General features: G+C 45.3%; 1 protein-coding gene, 1 long non-coding RNA gene, 1 other non-coding gene and 1 pseudogene across 8 annotated transcripts in view; 3 read left to right on the forward strand and 1 right to left on the reverse strand.

Annotated features, from left to right (window-relative positions):
* MOK (MOK protein kinase) overlaps positions 1–9,914 on the reverse strand; it is a 67,484-nt gene extending 57,570 nt beyond the window's left edge. For 4 of the 5 annotated variants that reach the window (XR_009606619.3, XR_009606617.3, XR_009606620.3 and 1 more), the window contains exon 1: positions 9,735–9,914. Coding sequence is in view for 1 of the 5 variants with exons in the window: in XM_060620798.3 (XP_060476781.3) it covers positions 9,735–9,741 (7 nt within the window). In the remaining 4 variants the exon portion in view is untranslated. Of the gene's footprint in view, positions 1–9,387; positions 9,407–9,734 lie in introns of those variants that run through there. The other variant, XM_060620801.3, reaches the window with a different exon arrangement.
* An 11-nt stretch (positions 9,915–9,925) lies between these two features.
* Positions 9,926–21,021, forward strand: LOC132670342 (uncharacterized). Of its 2 annotated transcripts, none has more exons than XR_009606623.3 (4): positions 9,926–10,267; positions 16,612–16,844; positions 19,317–19,437; positions 19,599–21,021. It is a non-coding gene; the product is annotated as an uncharacterized LOC132670342 (long non-coding RNA). The 2 variants fall into 2 exon arrangements; XR_009606622.3 differs by having other exon boundaries at positions 16,680–16,844.
* LOC132670340 (large ribosomal subunit protein uL24 pseudogene) lies at positions 11,036–11,972 on the forward strand (annotated as a pseudogene).
* Positions 19,433–19,506, forward strand: TRNAI-AAU (transfer RNA isoleucine (anticodon AAU)). The gene has a single exon. It is a non-coding gene; the product is annotated as a tRNA-Ile (tRNA).
* Positions 21,022–21,594: the final 573 nt, after the last annotated feature.

Here is a 21,594-nt window from a genome sequence, read left to right on the forward strand (position 1 = left end):
GATATCAGTATGGACCCACAAACACTTATTTTATACTTTGGGAGAATCCAATACTATTTATTGTGTTGCTCAAGATGCCCCAGCTTTGACCACCGGGTGCCCACTCAGCTGGTTCCTGTGTCCCTTTGACACGCCCCCATCAACAAAGGATCTGTTTGTTTTTGAGTATTTTCTTACTTTCTGGTACTATGGAATCTTGCGTGCTCCCTGTCTCAGTCCTAGGACTAGCCATTTCTCCAAGAAGCCTCGATGCCTTTTACAGAATGGTATTTATTCGTATTTATTGAACACCAAATCTGAGCACAAGGTGCCAGACACCATTTTACACTAAATCATCTCAACAGTCCCACCCAATAGGGTACCCCATTAGCCCTATCTTACAAATGAGGTCAAGCAGCCTGCCCAAAGTCACATCAGTAAGCGGTAGGGCAGGGCTTCCAACCCAGGGAGTCTGACTCCAGAAGCCCTTTCCTGACCACACTGCCCCTGCTGTCTCCCACGAGCAGAACACTATCACAAGGTGCCGACGAAGTCACTCCGATGCACTTATAAGAGCACTGACCTTGGCAAGAGATCATTTTCAGAATAACTGGCTTGGCTAACAAGGTCCGTGAGAAAGGCAGAGTCTGGGAGCCCCGGTGCCAATGATATAGGGACACAGTCTTGGTGTGAGGGGCAGCGAAAGCACGAACTCCAGCTGTGAGTGCCATAACCCTCACGACCACCGAGCACCATCTGGTAACTTTCAAATTTCCGATACAGTCAGGCCATCAGGCAATCTGGTCACTCAGTATTCCCTGGTGTCACCTACACTGAGCGGTAGCTTCGTGCCTTTTACAACGTTAGATGCTTGTTTTACAAAGTGGGAATAACTAGGTTTTTTTTCTTTTTTTTCTGTTTTAAGTTTGAGAGAGAAAGCATTGCGCGCACAAGCAGGGGAGGGGCAGAGAGACAAGGAATCCCAGGCAGGCTGCGTGTTCCACGCTGAGCCCAACTCGGGGCTTGAGCTCATGACCTTGAGATCATGACCTGAGCTGAAATCAAGAGCTGGCCGCTCAACCGACTGAGCCACCCAGGTGCCCCAACAACTAGCTCTTAAGACCTGTTCAAGCACATCCACCAGAATGGCTAAAATTGAAAAGGCTGTTAGTGCCAAGTGCCACATGAAGATGGGGACTCAACAGATCTCTCATATGCGGATAATGGGGATGAAAAATGGTATGGCCGTCTCTCTCCCTCTGTCTCTCTTCCCCGCTCGTGCTCGCTCGCTCTCTCTCTCTCAGAAAGAAAGAAAGAAAAAGCAAGCAAGCATTTGTGGGGCACCTGGGCGGCTCAGTTGGTTGAGCGTCGGACTCTTGGTTTCAGCTCAGGTCATAGATCGCGGTTTCATGGGTTTGAGCCCCACGTTGGGCTCTGCGTACCGACCACGCAGAGACTGCTCAGGATTCTCCCTCTCTCTGCCCCTCGTCCGCTCATGCTCTGTCTCTCTCAAAAATAAATAAACTTAGGGGCGCCTGGGTGGCGCAGTCGGTTAAGCGTCCGACTTCAGCCAGGTCACGATCTCGCGGTCCGTGAGTTCGAGCCCCGCGTCAGGCTCTGGGCTGATGGCTCGGAGCCTGGAGCCTGTTTCCGATTCTGTGTCTCCCTCTCTCTCTGCCCCTCCCCCGTTCATGCTCTGTCTCTCTCTGTCCCAAAAATAAATACAAAAAAAAAAAAATAATAAAAAAAAATAAACTTAAAAAAAAAAAATGCATCTGTGTATTTACCAGCCCTCCAGCAGGGGAGGGACTTTCACACAGAAGTTCAATGAAATGACAAAGAAGGAAGATATAGAGGTGAACCCAGCCACATGTTGTAACACATTTACATCAAAAACTTAACAAAACGTAAAGGCAAACCGTGATCTGAGAAAATACGTGCAACAAATATGAGAATAGCTAATATATTTAATTGTAAAGACAAGTTACAAAAAAATACTAGTATCTTTCAAAGAAAATGGGCAAAAGAGCATAAGATGATTCACTTAAAAGATAAAAGTGGCTCGGGGTACCTGGGTGGCTCAGTGGGTTAAGAGTCCAACTTCGGCTCAGGTCATGATCTCGCGGTTCCTGAGTTTGAGCCCAGAGTCGGTCCCTGTGCTGACAGCTCAGAGACTGGAGCCTGCTTCAGATTCTGTGTCTCCCTCTCTCTCTCTGCCCCTCCCCTTCTCTCTCTCTCAAAAATAAACATACATTTAAAAAATTTTTAATTAAAAAAAAAAAGGATAAAAGTAGCCAGTAGGGAAAACTATTGACACTTAGAGGAAAACAAAAAGAGCTGCCTTTTTTTTTTTTTTTTTGAAAGAGAGAGAGCGAGCGAGCGAGCAAGCAAGCAAGCAAGCAAGCAGGGGAGGGGCAGAGGGAGAGAGAAAGAGAATCTCAAGCAGGCTCCACGCGCAGTGCAGAGCCCGACGCAGGGCTCGACCTCACACCCTGGGATCATGACCTGAGCCGAAATCAAGAGTCGGACGTCCAACCGACTGAACTCCCCAGGAGCCCGCCCCCCCTTTTTAAATAAGAGACTGTTCCATCTGTCAAACTGGCAGAGGTCCGCAGCATGTGTATTCCACACTGGGGACAAGGCTGTGGTGGGGCAGTGGCCATGTGACGGCACAACTAACAGGGAAGGGAATGCGAACAGCAAGACCACCGAGAACATCTGCTACCTTGCCCAGAGATGACGGGCTTCCTGGGCAAAGGGTGTGTGACAGACTCTCACTTTCCGAGGAATCATTCTGTATGTGTGAATATCCTGCAGTAAACAGAAATTACTTAAGTTGGAAAAAGATATCAGAAAGAAAAGAGCCCATATCCTTTGGCTCAGCAATTCCACTTCCAGATTCTACCCCAAGGTACCAACAGAGACACAAAATTTATAGACAGAGATGTTCTTCATGGTGCCACACCAGTAAGAATGCTAAAAACTTAAAAATCTAATATCAAGGAATGATCTAATAATACTTTCAGCCACAAGCTGAAATGATGCTTTTGGGTTGCCTGGGTGGCTCAGTCAGCTAAGCATTTGACTCTGGCTCAGGTGATGATCTCTCAGGTCATGAGTTCGAGCCCCACGTCTGGCTCTGTGCTGACCCCCTCAGAGCCTGGAGCCTGCTTCTGATTCTGTCTCCCTCTCTCTCTGCCCCTCCCCCGCTCATGCATGCTCGCGCGCTCTCTCTCTCTCTCTCTCTCTCTCTCTCTCAAAAATAACCATTAAAAAAAATGATGCTTTCAAATAACATTTAATGATATAGGGAAATGTTCAGGCATAATTTAATGTTAAGTGAAAAAAGGATGGTAACCATATCATGCAAATAACACATACATGCAAGAAAAAGAATTGGATATAAATATGTAAAATGTTTTAAAGCACCTGTGTCTGGGTGGGATCAGTGATGACTTTAATTCTCCTCATTATTCTTTTCTATATTTTTCAATGTTCACAGTGAATATATATTTCTTTAAGTGTGGACGGGCATGGGCATTCTCAAGAACTTTCAGAAATCAGGGAACTCGGCTAACCGCCGAAAGAAACTCGAGCTCAAAATGAACTGTCTTGAGACTACAATAGCAGTTTAAAGGGAGGCAGACGGGAAGCTTCCGGGAGGGAGGAAAACCAGTTACTTTAAAGTCGGGCTGTGGCCTGAGGTATTCGATTTGAGAAGGGAAGGGAAGTTTTACACAACCAGCTCCAGTTTGTATTTCATCACAGACAGGTTAAATGGACTTACTTAAAACAAAACAGAACAGAACAAAACAAAACCAGTCAACTGTTTGCTTGAAAGTGGCTTAAGCACAAACTCGGAACGGGTGCCAACATCCCAAGCCGGCTCCAGCCCATCACGACGAGCAGGTGATAAGCAGAATCCAGGCTCCGGAGATGGCCATGGTGGATAAAAGGTCACTTATTTCCCCCACGACCCCTTCAATAGAAGGGCTGGGTGTAAATCAAGAATGAAACGCAGAGGAGAGAAAAAAGAGAAACACCTTTATGGAAAAAAACAAAAACAAAAACCTAGCAAACGTATCTTCCTATTCTCTCCAGCGGGATCTGGCATATTTTCACAGGCCTTTAATTTAGACGAGGGACATTAAGAATACACAAAGCCCAACACCGGGCTGTGCTAGGAAAAAAAACAAAAAAACCAAAAAATCCTGCCCCACATTAAGGGGAATAGACAAAATAAACAGTCACCAAAAAACCCCCAAAACCACCCAGCCTCAAGGACAAAGAGGAATTACCTGATATAGCTGCCTGAAAGGGTAGAAAGAGGAAGGTAGATGAGGCTGTTGGCATTAAGATTCTATTCATTTTTATTAAACCAAGTCTTGTTTGTTTAAGTGGAATTTAAGCCTATTTAACGCATGAAAGTGGAGGTCAAATTCACTTTTTGTGAAAAGGGACACTTCTCATGCTCAAATCCAAACATTTGTATTTTAAGCACTGCTTCTAAAGATCTTAATCAAGGCAGGTGATAGGCATCAGCTATGGGGCGTCGCCAGTGGAGGGATGAAAAGAATTGGGGAAGGTTAATTACGGAGCACAACTCTCAAGTAGAGTTGGAAGGAAGGGGATTCAGCTTCTAATTGCCACTCTCTTTGACAGATTAAGTAACTCAAACCAAATTACTAAAACAAGGTCAGGAATCAAGGAAGAGGGCCGTACCCAATTAATTACTTGGTGTAGTAAAGAAAACTGTGACCTGAATTACCGAACATCACGAAAACACAAAAGGACATAAAATTATTCATAAACCCATAAACATTTTTCACTCAAATTGCAGCCTGTAACCCAGTAAGCCGACTGCTAGGAATGTATACCACTGGTAAACATGAAGAATTACAAAAAAAACAAAACAAAACAAACTATGTTCAAACATCCTCATTGAAGAATCATCCTAGAAAGCTACACTGAAACATATTTACTACAATCCCATATAGTGAGGCATCTGTTTAAGAGACACACACATATTCACACATACATATACAGATACATACATCTATGTATGTACAGCTATGTATCTGTATATGTACACACACACACACAATATGCAAAGATTTATGGAAGTACATCTGGGGCAATGTTAACCAGGACTGACTCTGTCAAGCAGAGGAGGGTCCCAAGACTAACTTCAAACCTTTCACTGTTTCGGTGTATCACAAAGCCAGTGTTACTTTTACTTAATTTTGTTTTAATTTAAAGAGAAAAAAGAAATAAAAAGTGGCTAGTTGATGCATCTATTTATAAAAACAGAAGGTGAGAGGCGCACTAGGAAGGGAGAGTGACACAAGAGTATTTGAGGTTTCCTGCGACTTTGGTTCTATAAAAATACATTTATGAGGGACACGAAGCTGAAGCGTCTGCAATAACAACAGATAATTTAAAAAATTCTCTGTGATATAATAGGAAAATGGTGACTGCCTTCAGAACACATAGGGTGTTTTCTCCTTTTATAGGTATGTTTTGAATAATCCATTGAAACGTTCAGACAGTAAAAAAAAAAAAAAAGGGCATTTGCACTAGGTTAGATAACAGTAAATTTCTTCCAAGTAAGGATCTGTCATTCTTTCCCCTTCTACACCCCTGCTTTCATCCACCGGGAGAGCAAATAAGAACTCACTTATAATTATCACTTACCAGACACTGTGCTGTGAGCTTTACACAGCCAATCTCATTTAATCTTTGAAACGACCCTATAAAATAGGTATTCTTATGCTAAACAGGCACAAACAGGTTTATACTAACCAGGCTAGACGGAGTGTGGAGGAGCGCCTGGTTGGCTCAGTGGGTGGAGTGCACGACTCTTGATCTCCGGGTCGTGAACTCAAGCCCCACGTGGGGTGTAGAGATTAAAATGAAAGTCTTCTAGGGGCGCCTGGGTGGCTCAGTCGGTTGAGCGTCCGACTTCAGCTCAGGTCACGATCTCACGGCCCGTGAGTTCGAGCCCCGCGTCGGGCTCTGGGCTGACGGCTCAGAGCCTGGAGCCTGCTTCTGATTCTGTGTCTCCCTCTCATTCTGCCCCTCCCCCACTCATGCTCTGTCTCTCTCTGTCCCAAAAATAAACGTTAAAAAAAAAAATTAAAAAAAAAAAAATGAAAGTCTTCTACATCAATCAATGTATCCATTTAAGTGTGGAGGATTTTATTTTCGAAAGGTGGGAGCTTCTAGACAGCGCATGCCACAAGCTCGTCTTAGTACGTACCTATGCCACTCCTCCATCAAGCAGTGCGATCTACGTTCTCTACGCTCAACTCTGGGGGATGCGGAGGGGACGCTATGACATTCCCGAGGTCAGAGAAGGTCATGCTGCTCCCACCTCGCACCCTTGGGACGCTGATCCTCAGAAGCCAAGTGCCACCCCGCGAGGAAGGTCAAGGCACGTGGAGGCGGTAGCCTTCCAGCTGACAGGCCACGCGAAGGTCCCAGGGGACAGCCAGCGTCAGCCGCCAGACACGTGAGTGGCAAACTTCGGAGAGGACTCCAGCCCCAGCCACAATCCAGCTGCGACTGCAGGAGGGGATCCAAGTGAGGCCTGCCTAGCTGAGCCCAGGCCACCCACGGGACCACGAGAGATGAGTTTGTTGGTATCGCCAGCCACCAAGTTGGGGTGATTTGTCAGGAAGCAATCAATAACCAGAATAACGAAGAAAGAAAGGTCAGTGACCTGCGGGAGACCGCCATGTCTGCCTGGCTCTAAAGCCCATGCTCATAACAACTTTCCTGTGTTACTCCCTGCTCCCTACAACTGCACACGATGCAAAACAATAAGAAGGCCACCTTCACAGAATGCTCAGTAATACATCCCTAAACACGTGGGCCTTGCCTAGAAAACGAGGTAGAAAATACATGTAGAAAACCATAAAATGAAGACCAACATGATGACCTAGCGTTCCTGGCCCCACTCTGACCCCAGGCTAGGAGTCCAATTTCACCATTACTCACTTTTCCTATTCATTCTACTTCCATGACTCTGTCTCTGTGACTTCCTGTTCTGGAATATTTTTTCTCCATCGTTAAACATTTGTCAAGCATTGAATTGATCAGGATGTACACCCACGTGACAAGAGGTTTCACCAGTACTCAGACTGGATTTTAAAGTAGAAGAATAAAGATGTAACACTAAACCAACTAATTGAACACTACCAACATGGCCATTTAAAAGAACATATCAAATAACTACCTACACTAAAAACCCACTACACTAAAAAAAACAAACAAAAAAAAAAAAAAGACAAAAAACAAAAAACACCCAAAGGTTTAAAGGACATTTAAAAAATGCAAGTATTTACATACATAAAATGTTTATATGAGGGGCGCCTGCGTGGCTCAGTCAGTTAAGCATCAAACTCCTGATTTCAGCCCAGGTCATGATCTCACAGTTTGTGAGTTCAAGCCCTGTGTCGGGCTCTGCACTGACGGTGCGAAGCTTGCTTGGGATTCTCTCCTTCCTTCTCTTTCTCTGCCGGTGCTCGCTCTCTCTCTCTCAAAAATAAATAAACTTTAAAAAATAAATAAATAAAATGTTTTATGTATAACATGTGTTATTTATTGTTAAAGTATACAGTATATAATGCCAGCATTAACGTTTAAAAGGGGGGATAGGGGCACCTGGCTGGCTCAGTCAGTAGGGCCTGTGACTCAGGGTTGTAAGTTCTCAGGGTTGTAAGTTCAAGCCCCACGTTGGGTATAGAGACTACTTAAAAATAAAATCTTGGTGCACCTGGGTGTCTCAGTCGGTTAAGTGTCTGACCCCGGCTCAGGTCATGAGATCACAGCTTGCTTCGTGAGTTTGAGCCCCGCATCAGGCTCTCTGCTGTCAGCACAGAGCCCGCTTTGGATCATCTGTCCCCCTTTCCCACTTGTGTGCGTGCTCTCTCTCTCTCAAAATAAATAACTTTGAAAAAAATAAATTCTTATTAAAAATAAGTAAAAGGGGGGGATGGACACATTTACATAGGCTGATACAGATTACATCACATATACAGATACACATTTATATAAACAGACATAGACATAACTGAAACTGTAAGAGTGGTAGCCTCTAGCACAGGAGCAGGAGAGGTCTAAGAGGCAAAAGTGAATAAACGGAATGATCAAATGATCACACCTAACTTCAACAAAACTGGAGACACACTGACGGAGACACAACCTCACCTCTGACGTATTTTTGACCAAAATATTTAAGCGAAAGCTAATCATGAGGAAACAATCAGATAAATCCAAATTGAAGGCCGTTCTGCAAAATCCATGGTCTGAATTCTTAAAAAAATGCCATGAAAGACACAGAAGGCAGAACAGTCTGCCAGTTTAAAGGAGGCCAAAGAGATATGACAACAAAATGCGATTTGTGCTTTTTGACTGGATGCCAGAAAAAATAAAAACACCTATAATGGATGTTATTGGGATAACTGGGAAAATTTGAAATATAGGCTGCATATTGGATAAGAGTACTATATATATCAAGATGTTGTTTGTACTGTGATTATGTAAAATGTCACTGTTCTTAGTAGATACCTGCTGAATTATTAGTGGTGAAAAGGACTGGTGTGCACTAACTCAAAACGCTCAGCGAAATAAACACTACATAATTTAGAGTGTGCAAGTAAGCAGGCACACAAAAGGCAAAATGGTGCATTTAGGTGAAAGATTTATAAACAATGAATTCTTCTTGCAACTTTCATACAGATTCAAAATTCTGACAGTAAATAGTTGGGAAGGAAAAAAGGAAAAAAATATGTGTATATGAGTCCACACTATAAGTAAAAATGCAAATAAAACCTTTTGTAGGCCTTGTGTTCTAACTACAGCTTTGGGCGCATTAATGAAAAAGAAAAACCTGTAAACAATAGCCCAAAAGAAAATAAGAATGTCTTGTAAAGTATGAACGGGGTAATTAAATATCTTTGTTTCACAATTTATGCCATAATCAATTACCAACGGACACTTAGGGTACAATGCAAATTTCACATTGCAAGTATACGTAATTAAATCTTTTCACAGCAAAGGAGGTCCGAATTTTTCCACACCTCTAGCAGAAATACACATCTGTACAGTAATGTGTAAAAAAAAAAAAAAAAAAAAGCCCATCCAGGTTGGTTGCAGTTCAGTTACTCATAATCCACAAATCCAAGCATAGGTAAAAATTTTACCGTTACATTTTCTAGGACGACCACTTCATTTCCCAACTTCCCAGTAACACTTTCACCAAAAGGTTGTTTCAAAATCCCTATAAAAATAGTTCCAATAAAAACACTGTTTGACCCAAAAAATAAAATAGCCCATCTTTCCTCTCATTTTTCCCTAAACCGATGTCATTAAAGGGCAGAAAGGCACACAGTAACCGCTCACTACCTTACTGCCGAACGTTCAAGAATCCCAGTTTCAGTCCAGCGTGCAACAACAACAAAACCTTCAAAACTTGTTACATAACCTCCACACCAAAATATGCCTGGAAGGTCTGGGGCTGGGGGGGGGGGGGGGCGCTCTGAGACCCCACCGCCCCCAAGCCCGCCTCGAACCCCCGGGGGCGCCGGCTTCTGACAGCCCAGGGAAGTTCGGGGTCCCCACACGCTGCGCCTTCCCGGCCTGCCGAGTGGACCCACCACCCTGGTGACCAGACCCTGCCCCTTCGTACCCTCCCAACTCCCCGACCCCCGCCGTTCGCCCTCGCGTCCCCGCCCCTCCCCGGCCCCGCTCACTCTTCATCCTGGATGCGGAAGCCGACGACAAGCCCTTGCCGACACTTGACGGAGAAGAAAGGGGCAGAAAGGGAGACCCCCTGGCTTCCACTCCTGTGAGGCAGGGTCCCGAACCAGGACCTACGCGCTGGCTCCTCGACAGAGCGCGTTAGGATCCGGCCGCCATGTTGTATCGCTGTCACCCTAGCAACCATCAGGCCCCGGACGCCCCGAGGCCACCTCCCGCGCGTGCGCAAAACACCATCTCCGCATCTGTCGGTCCAAAGTGTACGCGTGCGCAGTGCGGCCCGCCTCCTTAGTCTGGTTGCTAAGCAACCTCCCTCGCCGCTTTTGGTAAGCAATTCTCCGCCTCTGAGTGTAGGCGACCTTCCGGGATCGCTATTCCCAGCCTGCCTGAGAATTTAGCCATGTGATACCTATTGCTGGAACTGGGCTGGGGACGCGCTAAATAACTGTCAGTAGATAACTGTTCCTTGCCGTCTCATCCTGCGTTTGATCATCTCCTATCTAGTCTGGAACACAGAGGTTCATTTGTAAGTTTTTCTTTTTAATTCAGCAAGCGTTAATTGAGCCCAGGGTACTGTTGCAGGCTTTGGGACTATAAAGGAGGGCAGTGTGGACACGGTCCCTGACTTCCTGACACTTATATTGCAGTGTAAAGTTGAAGGAATGAATATGTGAATAAACTCTGTGCACATAGGGTGACTTGATAACCAAAAGGTGACTAGCCCTCCGGAAACTCACGGTGCGCTAAAAATAACAACTGTATGTACCGGTGTAGCGGTTTATGAAGCTCATTGTCATGTATTTGCTTTTTTCATCCCCACAACTAATCCCTTAGGTCAGGTATTCCTATTTTTTTCCAATTACTTTTTGAAATTAAAGAAGTAAAACGTGTCCTTTGGGGGGGGGGATCAAAATACAGAAATATATCAAGTAAAATTTGAAATAATCCCTTCGAAGCATTTACATCCTTCTCACTCCCCATCCTCCCCAGAATTAACCACTGGCAACAGTTGAGTGGCATCTTTTGGGAATTTCTGTGCATGAATTTGAACAGACTTTCCCCACAATTGAAAATCATGGGTATCCTTCTATAATTTGCTTTTATTTCCCCCACTTAATAAACCGTAGTCATCTTTTGATATTAGGACATGGAGAGCTCCCCTGTGCTTTTTTAACTGATGCATAATATTCCACAGTATGGATATACTCTCATTTTTTAACCATTTCCCTATTTATGTTTCTTATTTTTACTATTACGAACAATACTTCAGAAAATACCCTTGTGTGTATCTTTGAGCACACATATGACTGTTTCTGTTGGGGTTGATAGGTCATAAGGCATCGATAATTTAATTGTGGACTGATGTGAAATAATTCTCCAAAAATACTGTGCCAACACAGAAAGATCTATACCTGAATTCCCTCCCCCCCCCCACACACACACAGTTGCATGGACACAGGATGTCTACAAAGATTAAGAAGCCATTCGTCTCTTCCCCTTTGCTACCATTGCTGGAACCGCAGCAGGCGAGCTTTGGCCTGCCGACTGCAACCAAAATGAAGTTCAATCCGTTTGTGACTTCTGACCGGAGCAAGAACCATACCCGGCATTTCAGTGCACCTTCCCACATTCGCAGGAAATTTATGTCTTCCCCTCTTTCCAAAGAGCTGAGACAGAAGTACTACGTTGGATCCATGCCCATCCGGAAGGATGATGAAGTACAGGTTGGGTGAGGACACGACAAAGGTCAGCAAATTGGCAAAGTCGTCCAGGCTTACAGGAAGAAATTCATGTCATCTACACTGAACGAGTACAGCGAGAGAAGGCAAATGGCATGACTGTCCACGTGGGCATCCACCCAGCGAGGTGGTCATCACTAGACTGAAACTGGACAAAGACCCAAAAATACCCTTGAATGCAAAGCCACGTCTCACCAAGTTGGGAAGGAAAGGGGCAAATATAAGGAAGAAACAATCAAAAAGACAGGAACAAAGTAATCTTATATACGACATTGAATAAAAACTGTTATGGGGCGCCTGGGTGGCTCAGTCGGTTAAGCCTCCGACTTTGGCTGAGGTCATGATCTCACAGTTTGTGCGTTCAAGCCCTGCATTGGGCTCTGTGCTGACAGCTCAGAGCCTGGAGCCTGCTTCGGATTCTGTGTCCCCCTGTCTCTCTGCCCCTCCCCAACTTGTGCTCTCTCTCTGTCTCTCAAGAATAAATAAACATTAGGGGCGCCTGGGTGGCGCAGTCGGTTAAGCGTCCGACTTCAGCCAGGTCACAATCTCACGGTCTGTGAGTTCGAGCCCCGCGTCAGGCTCTGGGCTGATGGCTCGGAGCCTGGAGCCTGTTTCCAATTCTGTGTGTCTCCCTCTCTCTCTGCCCCTCCCCCGTTCATGCTCTGTCTCTCTCTGTCCCAAAAATAAATAAAAAACGTTGAAAAAAAAAATTAAAAAAAAAAAATTAAAAAAAAAAAAAAGAATAAATAAACGTTAAAAAAAAGTTACAATGGAAAAAAAAAAAGCCACTCAGGAAAAGATCAAAACATAACAACGTGCAATTTTTAACTTCTTTATGGTTCCCAATCCTTTTCTGCTGTCCTCCCCTGAGGACATAATCTCTTCTCCATTGGCTGGCAGCTTTCTCCTCTCTAAGCCACTGCACATGAGCCCCGAATGCTTCCACTGTTGGCCTAGGCCACTTTCACCTGTCCCCTGCCCTCTGGATCCCACCTCAGCAGGGGGCAAACCACCTGCCCGGGGGGCACTCTACCCTCAATATTCTCTTCCTCCCCGTCCCGCAAGACACCTCAGTTTCCTGCACACCCCTCCTCCTTTTTCTACCCACCTTACCTTTTGCCGGTTCCAGCCTCCTTCCAGCCCTAGGCTGACCAAGTCTCTATAGGTGCCTGTCATTTATAAGATAAATCCACATTTCTCACCCCATACACAATCTCCCCCCACCTGAAATCTTCAGGCTCACACCTTTGCCCATCCTATCTTCCTTTCACGTCTTTGGGCCTGAATTCATTTTGGTTTAGAAAGTTATTTCTTCTTCCTCAAATAACGTCTTAAATATACTTGACATATATTTAATTAACAAAATTATAATTTACATTAATATATTATTATTAGTCCCATCTTTCAAACACTGCTGCAGTGATCAACCCTGTAAATACATAATTTCCTATATGTCCATGTGTACCCAGAGGAGAAATTCCTAAAGTGGAGCTTTGGAGTCAAGGGCATCTACTCTGAAATCTTTAACTTCTTTTTAAAAAGCTGAGTCAAGTTCACATGACATCAAATTAACCACTTTAAAGTGTGACATTTAGTACATTCACGGTGTTGTGCAACCATCACCTCTATCTAGTTCAGAAATAGCCTCATCACCCCAGAAGGAAGCCCTGCTCCCATTAAGCAGCCACATGATGCTAAGTGAAAGAAGCCACACACTAAAAGCCACGTGTGTATTGTATGATTCCATTTATCGGAAATGTCCAGAATAGGCAAATCCCGTAGAGACAGAAAGTAGATTAGTGGTTGCCCAAGGGCTGGGGGAGGGAGAGGAGAAGGACTGCTCATGGAGACAGGGTTTCTTTCTGTCGTGATGACAATGTTCTGGAATTCGATTGTGGTGATGGTTGCACAACTTTGTAATAATTACTGAATTGTACATATTAAATGGTTAAGAATGATAGGTGGGGGCACCTGGGTGCTTCGGTCAGTTGAGCATCGGACTCTTGATCTCAGGTCAGCTCGTGATCTCACGGTTTGTGGGGCTGAGCCTCACCTTGGGCTCTGTGCTGTCGAGGGGATTCTCGATTCTGCTTGGGATTCTCTGTGTCTGCCCCTCCCCTGCTCATGCTCTCTCTGTCTCTCTCAAATAAATACACTTTAAAAAAAGAATGATATGTGAATTTTATCTCAAAATAAATTGAAAAAACCACAAAGGGTGCTTATTGCTGGTGTTGCTGTTAATGGTGCTATCTTTGTTAGCTCTGAAAACCCACATCTAATTCCTGTAGACCACTGGGATTTGATCTCTCCCTGTCTCCTTGTGGCCTTTTCCTTTATCTTGGGACTTTGTCACATTTATCTCTCTGTCTCTTTCATACACTTCTTTTTTTTCTTTTTAATGTTTATTTTTTTCAGAGAGAGAACGTGCAAGCAGGGGAGGGGCAGAGAGAGGGAGGCACAGAATCCGAAGCAGGTTCCAGACTTTGAGCTGTCAGCACAGAACCCGACCAAGGGCTTGAACCCACAGCCTGGGAGATCATGACCTGAGCCAAAGGCAGACACTTAACCAGCTGAGCCGCCCAGGCGCCCCTCTTTTCATATGCTTCTTCTGCCCCTTAGATTCTAAGCTCCTTGGGCCGCCCACCTTTTATCTTCCTTGCAGGCAAAGGATGTTACTAGATAGTCACTGAGTTCCTGTTAAATAGATGAACAGGTGAATGCATTTTGGCAGGTGAGCCCCAGCCCTATTGTTTCTGATTGCCATGGCTGTGGGATCTTCTGCTCATTTTCATCATGGACAAGTGGCTCTGGGTAGTGACACTGCAAAGACCAGTGTGCTTACCCAGGCAAGCAGGGGCGGCTGGACTTCAACCCTCACCAGCTGGTCCAGCCCACCACCCTGGTATGCGGCCTGCACCTGGTGTGTGAACGCCCAGGAGAGGAGGGAAAGGGCCTCCAGAATGAAAGATCAAAGGATACAAATGGGGTACCTTAGCAGGAAGTTTACAGAAGGGGGACTTGTGAAAGGTTTTGCCTAGAGCAGTGGTTCTTAAGCTTTAGCGGCACCCAAAATCACCTGCCTTCAGGTGATTGTGATTTGTTGAACCCGGTTGCCATACCCCACTCCCAAAATTTCTCACCTGTAATTCTGGGGTGGGGCTCAATAATTTGCATCTCTAACAGGATCCCAGGTGATGCTGCTGCTGCATCAGTGACCATATTTTGAGAACCACTGGCCTAGATAATTCCTCGCTCTTTTTAAATTCTAAACAGACTAGGAAACGCTACTTCGAAAAAAGCAATTGCTGTGGACCCATGTCTCCCTATTGAAACATTCTCAAACACCACACCTGGGCGTCAGTCTTCTTGGTTTATGTCTGTGTGGCCTGGTCACCTGCTTCCCTGGACCACTCGTGCCCTAAATGACAAGGAGAAGAATTGACCGCTAAGAAACAATGGGTCACGAGCCCTTCACCTGTCCAGCACACAGAGACAGCAGCCAGGCTCTACGACATACTCAAAGGATGCTTGCAAAATGGAACCACCCTGTACCTTAGAGCTCCACCTTGGAAACTGCTCGAACACTACCTAATACAGCCACTGGAGCTTTTTGGTTCATTCTAAAACTGTTCCTTGCACAGTTCCGCCCGTATCCCAGAATTAGCTTTTCCCTATTTTCCAATGTCAAGAGATTCAGCCATGAGGCCGTGTTTAAAAGTTATGTGTCCTGGGGCGCCTGGGGGGCTCAGTCGGTTAAGCGTCCGACTATGGCTCAGGTCATGATCTCCCGGTTTGTGGGTTTGAGCCCCACATAAGGCTCTGTGCTGACAGCTCAGAGCCTGGAGCCTGCTTCAGATTCTGTGTCTCCCTCTCTCTGCCACCCCCCCCCCACCCGGTGTCTCTCTCTCTCTCTCTCTCTTTCTTTCTCTCTCAAAAATAAACATTAAGAATTAAAAATTTTTTTAATAAAAGATATGTGTTCTTCTGCTGAGCATCTTAATAAGTGTTCCAACCAGGAAATAGGCAGAAGTTAGAAAAATTAGAGATGACGGAAATTTCAAATGTGTTAACACTGGTAAGGTGGGCAGATGCAAATCCACCTGAAAATATTAGAAATTAGATTCATTTTAGAAAATAATAAATATATCTCAGAGGAAACGAAGCTAACAGGGATATGAAATAAAGAGCACAAGAATATTGGCCACTCAAATTAACATGAAGAATGGTAACTAACCAAGCACCATAAATAAGGTCACGGTGTCATGTGTGATGTGAACACAAAAATAGATAAACTTCCGACTCAGAGAGTCTATGCACATCTCTGAGAAGAAGGCATTTGGAACAACAGATATCTTATAAAGCTTAAGAAGAGGTTTCCTAAGAGGAGAACAGAAAGAATTAAAATTCAGCCCTTAAAGTCATAGAGAGGAAAATCACACCAGGGAACCCCAGTCCAATCACTGGACCACCGTTTTCTCATTTCTGTAGCATGGGGTTAAAAGTACCCACTCCAAAGGGCGGTTGTGCAGATGAAGTCAGATGTCTGTGACACTATACAATACTGCTTGATTTTTGCCCACATGCTCAGTAAAGGTTGACTAATCAAAAGGCATCATCCACTGTCACCTGCTGTTACTCCTTCCTTTCTGACAAGGGCGAGCCTGATTTTCAATGATTGTTGAACATCCAGGACAAATTAACCGTTGATGGGGGGGGGGGGGGGGATTAAGCAGGTAGCCTGATAAGGTTGTAGAAACCCATGTGGCCTGTTGGTGGAGACCCAGAGAGGCCTTTGCCAAAGTCACCCACTCGCCAGTGGCCATCCTGGGCTCAGACCCAAATCTGTAACTCCCAACCCCCTGTGCTTCTACAGCTCCCTTGCATCTAAAAGAGACCTTTTTTAAAGCTTTGCAATTAATGTGCATGCTTTAAGAAAGGACATTTTTAAAAAGTCTCTGGAACCAACTGATTTGTTGTAGCAAATTAGAAGCAACATCTGAAAAATCCTTATGTTTGTCTATTTTTCCTTTGTGTTGTCTAACAGTTTTGACATAGTACATATTGTACAATGAAGCATTTTATTCCTGCCTCCCCACCCCGCCCCTGCTTGCTTTCTTTCTTTTTTTTCCAGAATTGATTGGCAAGAATTCAGCTTCAACATTCAAAGTGTTTTGCTCTGTCCTTGTCTGTGTGCTCCAGGGCTCCAAGTCAAAATAAAAAATATAAAAAGAAGGTTGGAAGACAGTTCAAGGAAATTGTTCAGGAAATAGACAATAGACCTAGGCCTGGACCAAAGAAAAGAGAAGAAAGTTAGAGATTCAACCCCGAAGTTTTGACCTCTGAAGAATGATGTTCCAGAAAAAGGTAAGAGGAGATTATCAAATCTCCCTTGGAAACATTCTTCCTCTGAAATGTTGCCAAGAATGAAGGGCATGGGGCACCTGGGTGGCTCAGTCGGTTGGGCAGCCGACTTCATCACCTGGTGCTGGTCATGTATGAGTCTGCATTTTCCTAACTCAAAGAATGAAAACTAGGACCTGTTTGTCTTGCAGGAACTGTAAGATGGAGTCCGAATTGGCAGGACAAATCCAGAGGAGTCCGCACACACCCGGGGTAGGAGGCGCGCTGGCGGCCGGGTGCTCAGCGGACGCCTAGGTCTCGGGTGCCCCCTACCGTCTGCGTTCAGTCACTGCGTCTCCCCCACCGTGGGCACGCCGGCTCCCTCTGCCCCGGGGGATTGGAGCCCGCCCACTCAGGGAACGAGCCCTCAATTCTGCCCGGCTTGTGTCAGGGCTAGACCTCTAAGGGATGATCTGTCAACTTCGACAAACCTGGATCGACCATCTACTGTGTGCCAGTCACTTCTAGGTGCTGCAGGTGCAAAATACAAGTGGCTGCCCTCCTGCAGTCACGAAATTAAGAAAGCTCCGGACGAAATATGAAGCAGGAAAAAGCAGGGAATTCCGAATGCGGGTTGCGATTTTAAATAGGGGGGTCAGGGAAGCCTCGCTGAATATGTGACATTTACGCATAGACATGAGGACACGAGGGAGAGAGCCTTGGCAGTGTCTGGGGGAAGAGGGTCCAGGAAGAGGGAAGAGAAGTGTAGAAGCCCCAGGGCAGGAGCATGGCCTGGTGAGCAAGATCCAGGAAGGAGGGTGATGGGGCTGTGTCAGGGGGCACCGGGAAGGGGAGCAGGTTAGGTCGGGGTCTTTCGGATGGGTGTTATTCTGCGTGTGGGGTTGCCACGTAGGCACAGGATGGGCAGTTAAAGGCGAACTTAAGGTGTTTATGTAGATAAACAACTACATATTGTCTGGGACATACACTAAATTATTTAGGGCTGCTAAATCTGGCAGCCCTAGCAGGGCTGGGCCAGGAGGGGAGGGTTTGAACAGAGAAAGTACTTGGTCTGATATGTTTTAAAATGTGATTTTGCAATTAGCTCATTCATTCATCTGACTCCTATTTATTATTATTATTATTTAAGTATAATCTACCCCCCATGCAGGGCTCAAACTCATGACCCCAAGATCAAGAGTCACATGCCCTCCTAACTGAGCCAGCCAGGCGCCCCTGACTCCTATTTATTACACTCCTATTATTCCAGAGAGTGTGCTAGGCGCGGGACATTCAGTGACAAGCAAAATGGACAGGGTTGCAGACACTTCACTTTGCCCAGAGCGCTCTACCTGTTTGGGCCTATACTTGCCCATCCTTGACCTTCAGAATGCAGTCAAGTTTCCCAGTCTTCAAAAACCTGCCCCAAACTTCCACCCCTGGCACTGTTTACCTACACTCAGCGCGATGCCTAAGTGTCTCCACCCATACTAACTTAGCACCTGTCTTTGCTAAACTGTGGGCTTGGTGAGGACAGGATCAGGTCTGCTTGGCTTACAGCTGATTCCCTGTGGTTAGGGCACTGCCAGGCTTAATGAGTAGGTGTTGACTAAACCTGACTCAACACCTCCTTTTAATAACATCTGTTCTGTTAAGATCAGCTAGACTGGGCTTCTGCTGGTTGCAACAAGGGACGTTGATGATAATCTGCCTTTTTTTTTTTTTTTTTTTTTTTTTTGAGTAATCAGACCAGAGGGACCATGTGAAAAGCTGGGGCTCCCTTCTCCTACTCCCAGAGCACAGGAGGTCAGGGACTCAGAGACCAAAAAGCCCCCCGGGGGACAGTATCTTTTCAGACACTAACCCTTTGGAGTGGGTACTACCCGTTGCCCACCCAGCAACTGCTTCATGATTTAATCATGTGCTAGTTAACAAGAGAGGGCAAAATGAAGACATTTGCCAGACATCAAAAAAAGGGCGGGTGGTGTGTGTGGGGGGAAACAATGGCTTATCCACCTAAGGAAACATTTAAAAAATGACATTTGCAATTGCTTAGGGGTATGATAATGATAGAATATTAAGTACAAAAAAGTAAGATAAAAGATCATATTCTTTTTTAACAAGGTCGAACTGAATGCCAAATATATATTTTTAAATAAGCCTGTGCAGTGAAAAAGGATTGTCAGGAAAGATACCAACCAACACTGCCTTGTTTTGGGGCGGTGGGGGATTCGGTGGTTCTTTTGTTCTCTATCTGGTTTTCTGCATTCTCTAAGCTTTATTTAGCCACACCAAAGCTCTTGATACACGAAGTTTCCACGCCGGAAGGATTCTCGAGATACATAAAAAAAGCATTGAGTTGCAATGTTTGAAAATCCTACTGCTGAGCCAAGCATCCCATGTATAATTTGCATTTCCCCGTGAAAACCTTCGATTCGTGGTGAGGAGCCACTTTATTCTCTTTAAAGAGGCTCTGTGTTTTCTTCTGGCCAATAGGGATGACAGCGGGAATGACGACAGTTGCAGAGAGAATTGAAGGCTCGAAGTCCGCCGGCGGCCCCGCGCAGGCGTAGAAACCTCATAGACTTGACGGAGGCGCCCAAACGTCAAGTGGCCGGTTAGCTCAGTTGGTTAGAGCGTGGTGCTAATAACGCCAAGGTCGCGGGTTCGATCCCCGTACGGGCCACAAAAAGAAGCTTTTTCTCCGACCCCTCTCTTTTTACTTCATTTTATTTATTGTTATTATTATTTTTTGTTTGTTTAAACATGCCTTTCCAGGGCTGTGAGCGGCGAGCCGCAGAATCGTTCTGGACTCGGCCCCGAAGTTGGCGCAGGCAGCCACTGGGGAGAAAGGGGCAGGATCCCGCGCAAGTTCGTCCCTCCAAGTCCCCTCCCGCTGTGCGCACCAGCAGCTGTCCTTGGTGTGTTTGTTTGTTTGTTTGTTTGTTTGTTTTTTAGGATGCTCTCAGATGCCGCTGCCAGTTGCTTCCTAATGCAGAGCTTCTGAGGACTGTCGGTGGAGTCCCGGATTTTCATGGTGTTCTTAGAATTGAAAATCCGGGTCTGGACTTAATTCATTCCACAAATGCTTAGTGAGCGCCTTCCTACTGCAGGCCCTTCGCGATTCTAGAAGCAGAACAGAAGACACAAACCCCAACCCCCATGGAGACAATGACCAGCCAACACCTGTCATGTCTTTAGTGAGACACAGTTGTGGAAGCATCTGGAAACCTTCTCTTGCTACTTTCTTCCTTTTCAGAGAGATCTTAGGCTCCATATTTTTTTCCTCTTGGTTCTGCCATTTGCAGCCAGAAGGCAACTGGGTGAATTTCTCACTCGTGGTTCAAGTCTCCGCAAGTATTCAGGCATGTGTGGTTTAACACAAAAGCCAGTTATTTTAGGGCTAATGCCATCTTATATCAGGGTCTAGTAGGAGCTCTAGCCATGTTTGAAAAGTATCCAATGAGAACATCTGCTAAACATTCACTCTTTTTCTCTCATATGTGTTAAGCTCTGGTATAACTCAGTAACAGCTCAAGTCCGTAGACAAGAGTCATAAAGCCCTTGGCACGTGCTCAGTGTGTAGTGAAAGCACTCATTAAATGCCAGCGATGGGACCCTTGTTCTTCCAAAGAGGAAGGAGAACCCAGGGCTCTTGACACTGAGTATAGACCGTTTGGACGTCACACCTTGGATATCTGTGTTGGGTACCTTGTTAGATGCAGGGACCTGGCAGAAGAGGAGCCAGCTGAGATTGCTGTCCTCAGAGCAGCACACTGTCCCAAACAAGGCTGGAAGGGGTCCAGAATACACCTGTGTGGCATAAAAATTATTTTGAGCAGGAGGCATTTGAACTGAAAAGTCTTATCTGCCTAAAAGTAGAGCCTTCCCAAAAAATTCAAAAGGATTCATTTGTGATAAATTCCCTTCCCTGGGACCGATCAGGAAAGGTGGACTCTTGTCACAGGAGAGTAGTTGAAACCACACCCATACAGGCATTGTCACAAAGCTGTCATATCTCCCATCTACTCTGGTAAGGGTCCATTTATCTTTCTTAAAAGGCATTTATTTTTCCACGAGTGCCCTTCCCCCGCTTCTCTTCTCCTATTAAAATGGTATATAGGTCCCACGTCTAACTTTCTCTATGAGTCACATTTTTATGTGAATTCTGTAGGTACATTAATAAAAATGCATGATTAAATTTTGTCTTTTCTTTTGTTAATCTGTCTTTTGTCACCTTAATTCACAGGCCCCTAAGGACTGAACCTAAGAGCATAGAAGACAAATCTCCTCTCCCCCAACAGGCTCAAAAACATGATGAAATGGAGTGAGTACTCTGTTCTAAATGAAGAAGGCAGTTCTTGGCTTAGGGGTCAGAGAGGACCTTTCTGACATCTGAGGATGTGAGAATGAGAAGGTCTTATTTCAAAGTTAAAGAAAGAAGGATTAAGGAATTGAAACAAATTCCACAAATTTGATCTCCCCTCTGGCCACTCCTTAGTGAGGCTATTAATGAATTGTTAGAACACTGTTGGGAGCTTAGTGAATCCAGCGTGAGTATTGACTATGATGATGATGACCGCGTGGAGAGAAAAATGATCAGAAAGTCTACCAGAACCTTCGCGGACATCAGCCTGGCTCCCCAGGCTCCCCGCTTTTATGGGCATCAAGGCACTCATCATATTATACCGTAAACGCCAGTTTCCTCCTCCTCCTGCTGCTGCCTGGACTGTATACAGAGGGCAGGACGGTCCAAAGGCAAGCACGGTGACTT

This window comes from Panthera onca, chromosome B3 (genome assembly GCF_046562875.1).
Source record: "Panthera onca isolate mPanOnc1 chromosome B3, mPanOnc1 haplotype 2, whole genome shotgun sequence".
Lineage (NCBI taxonomy): Eukaryota > Metazoa > Chordata > Mammalia > Carnivora > Felidae > Panthera > Panthera onca.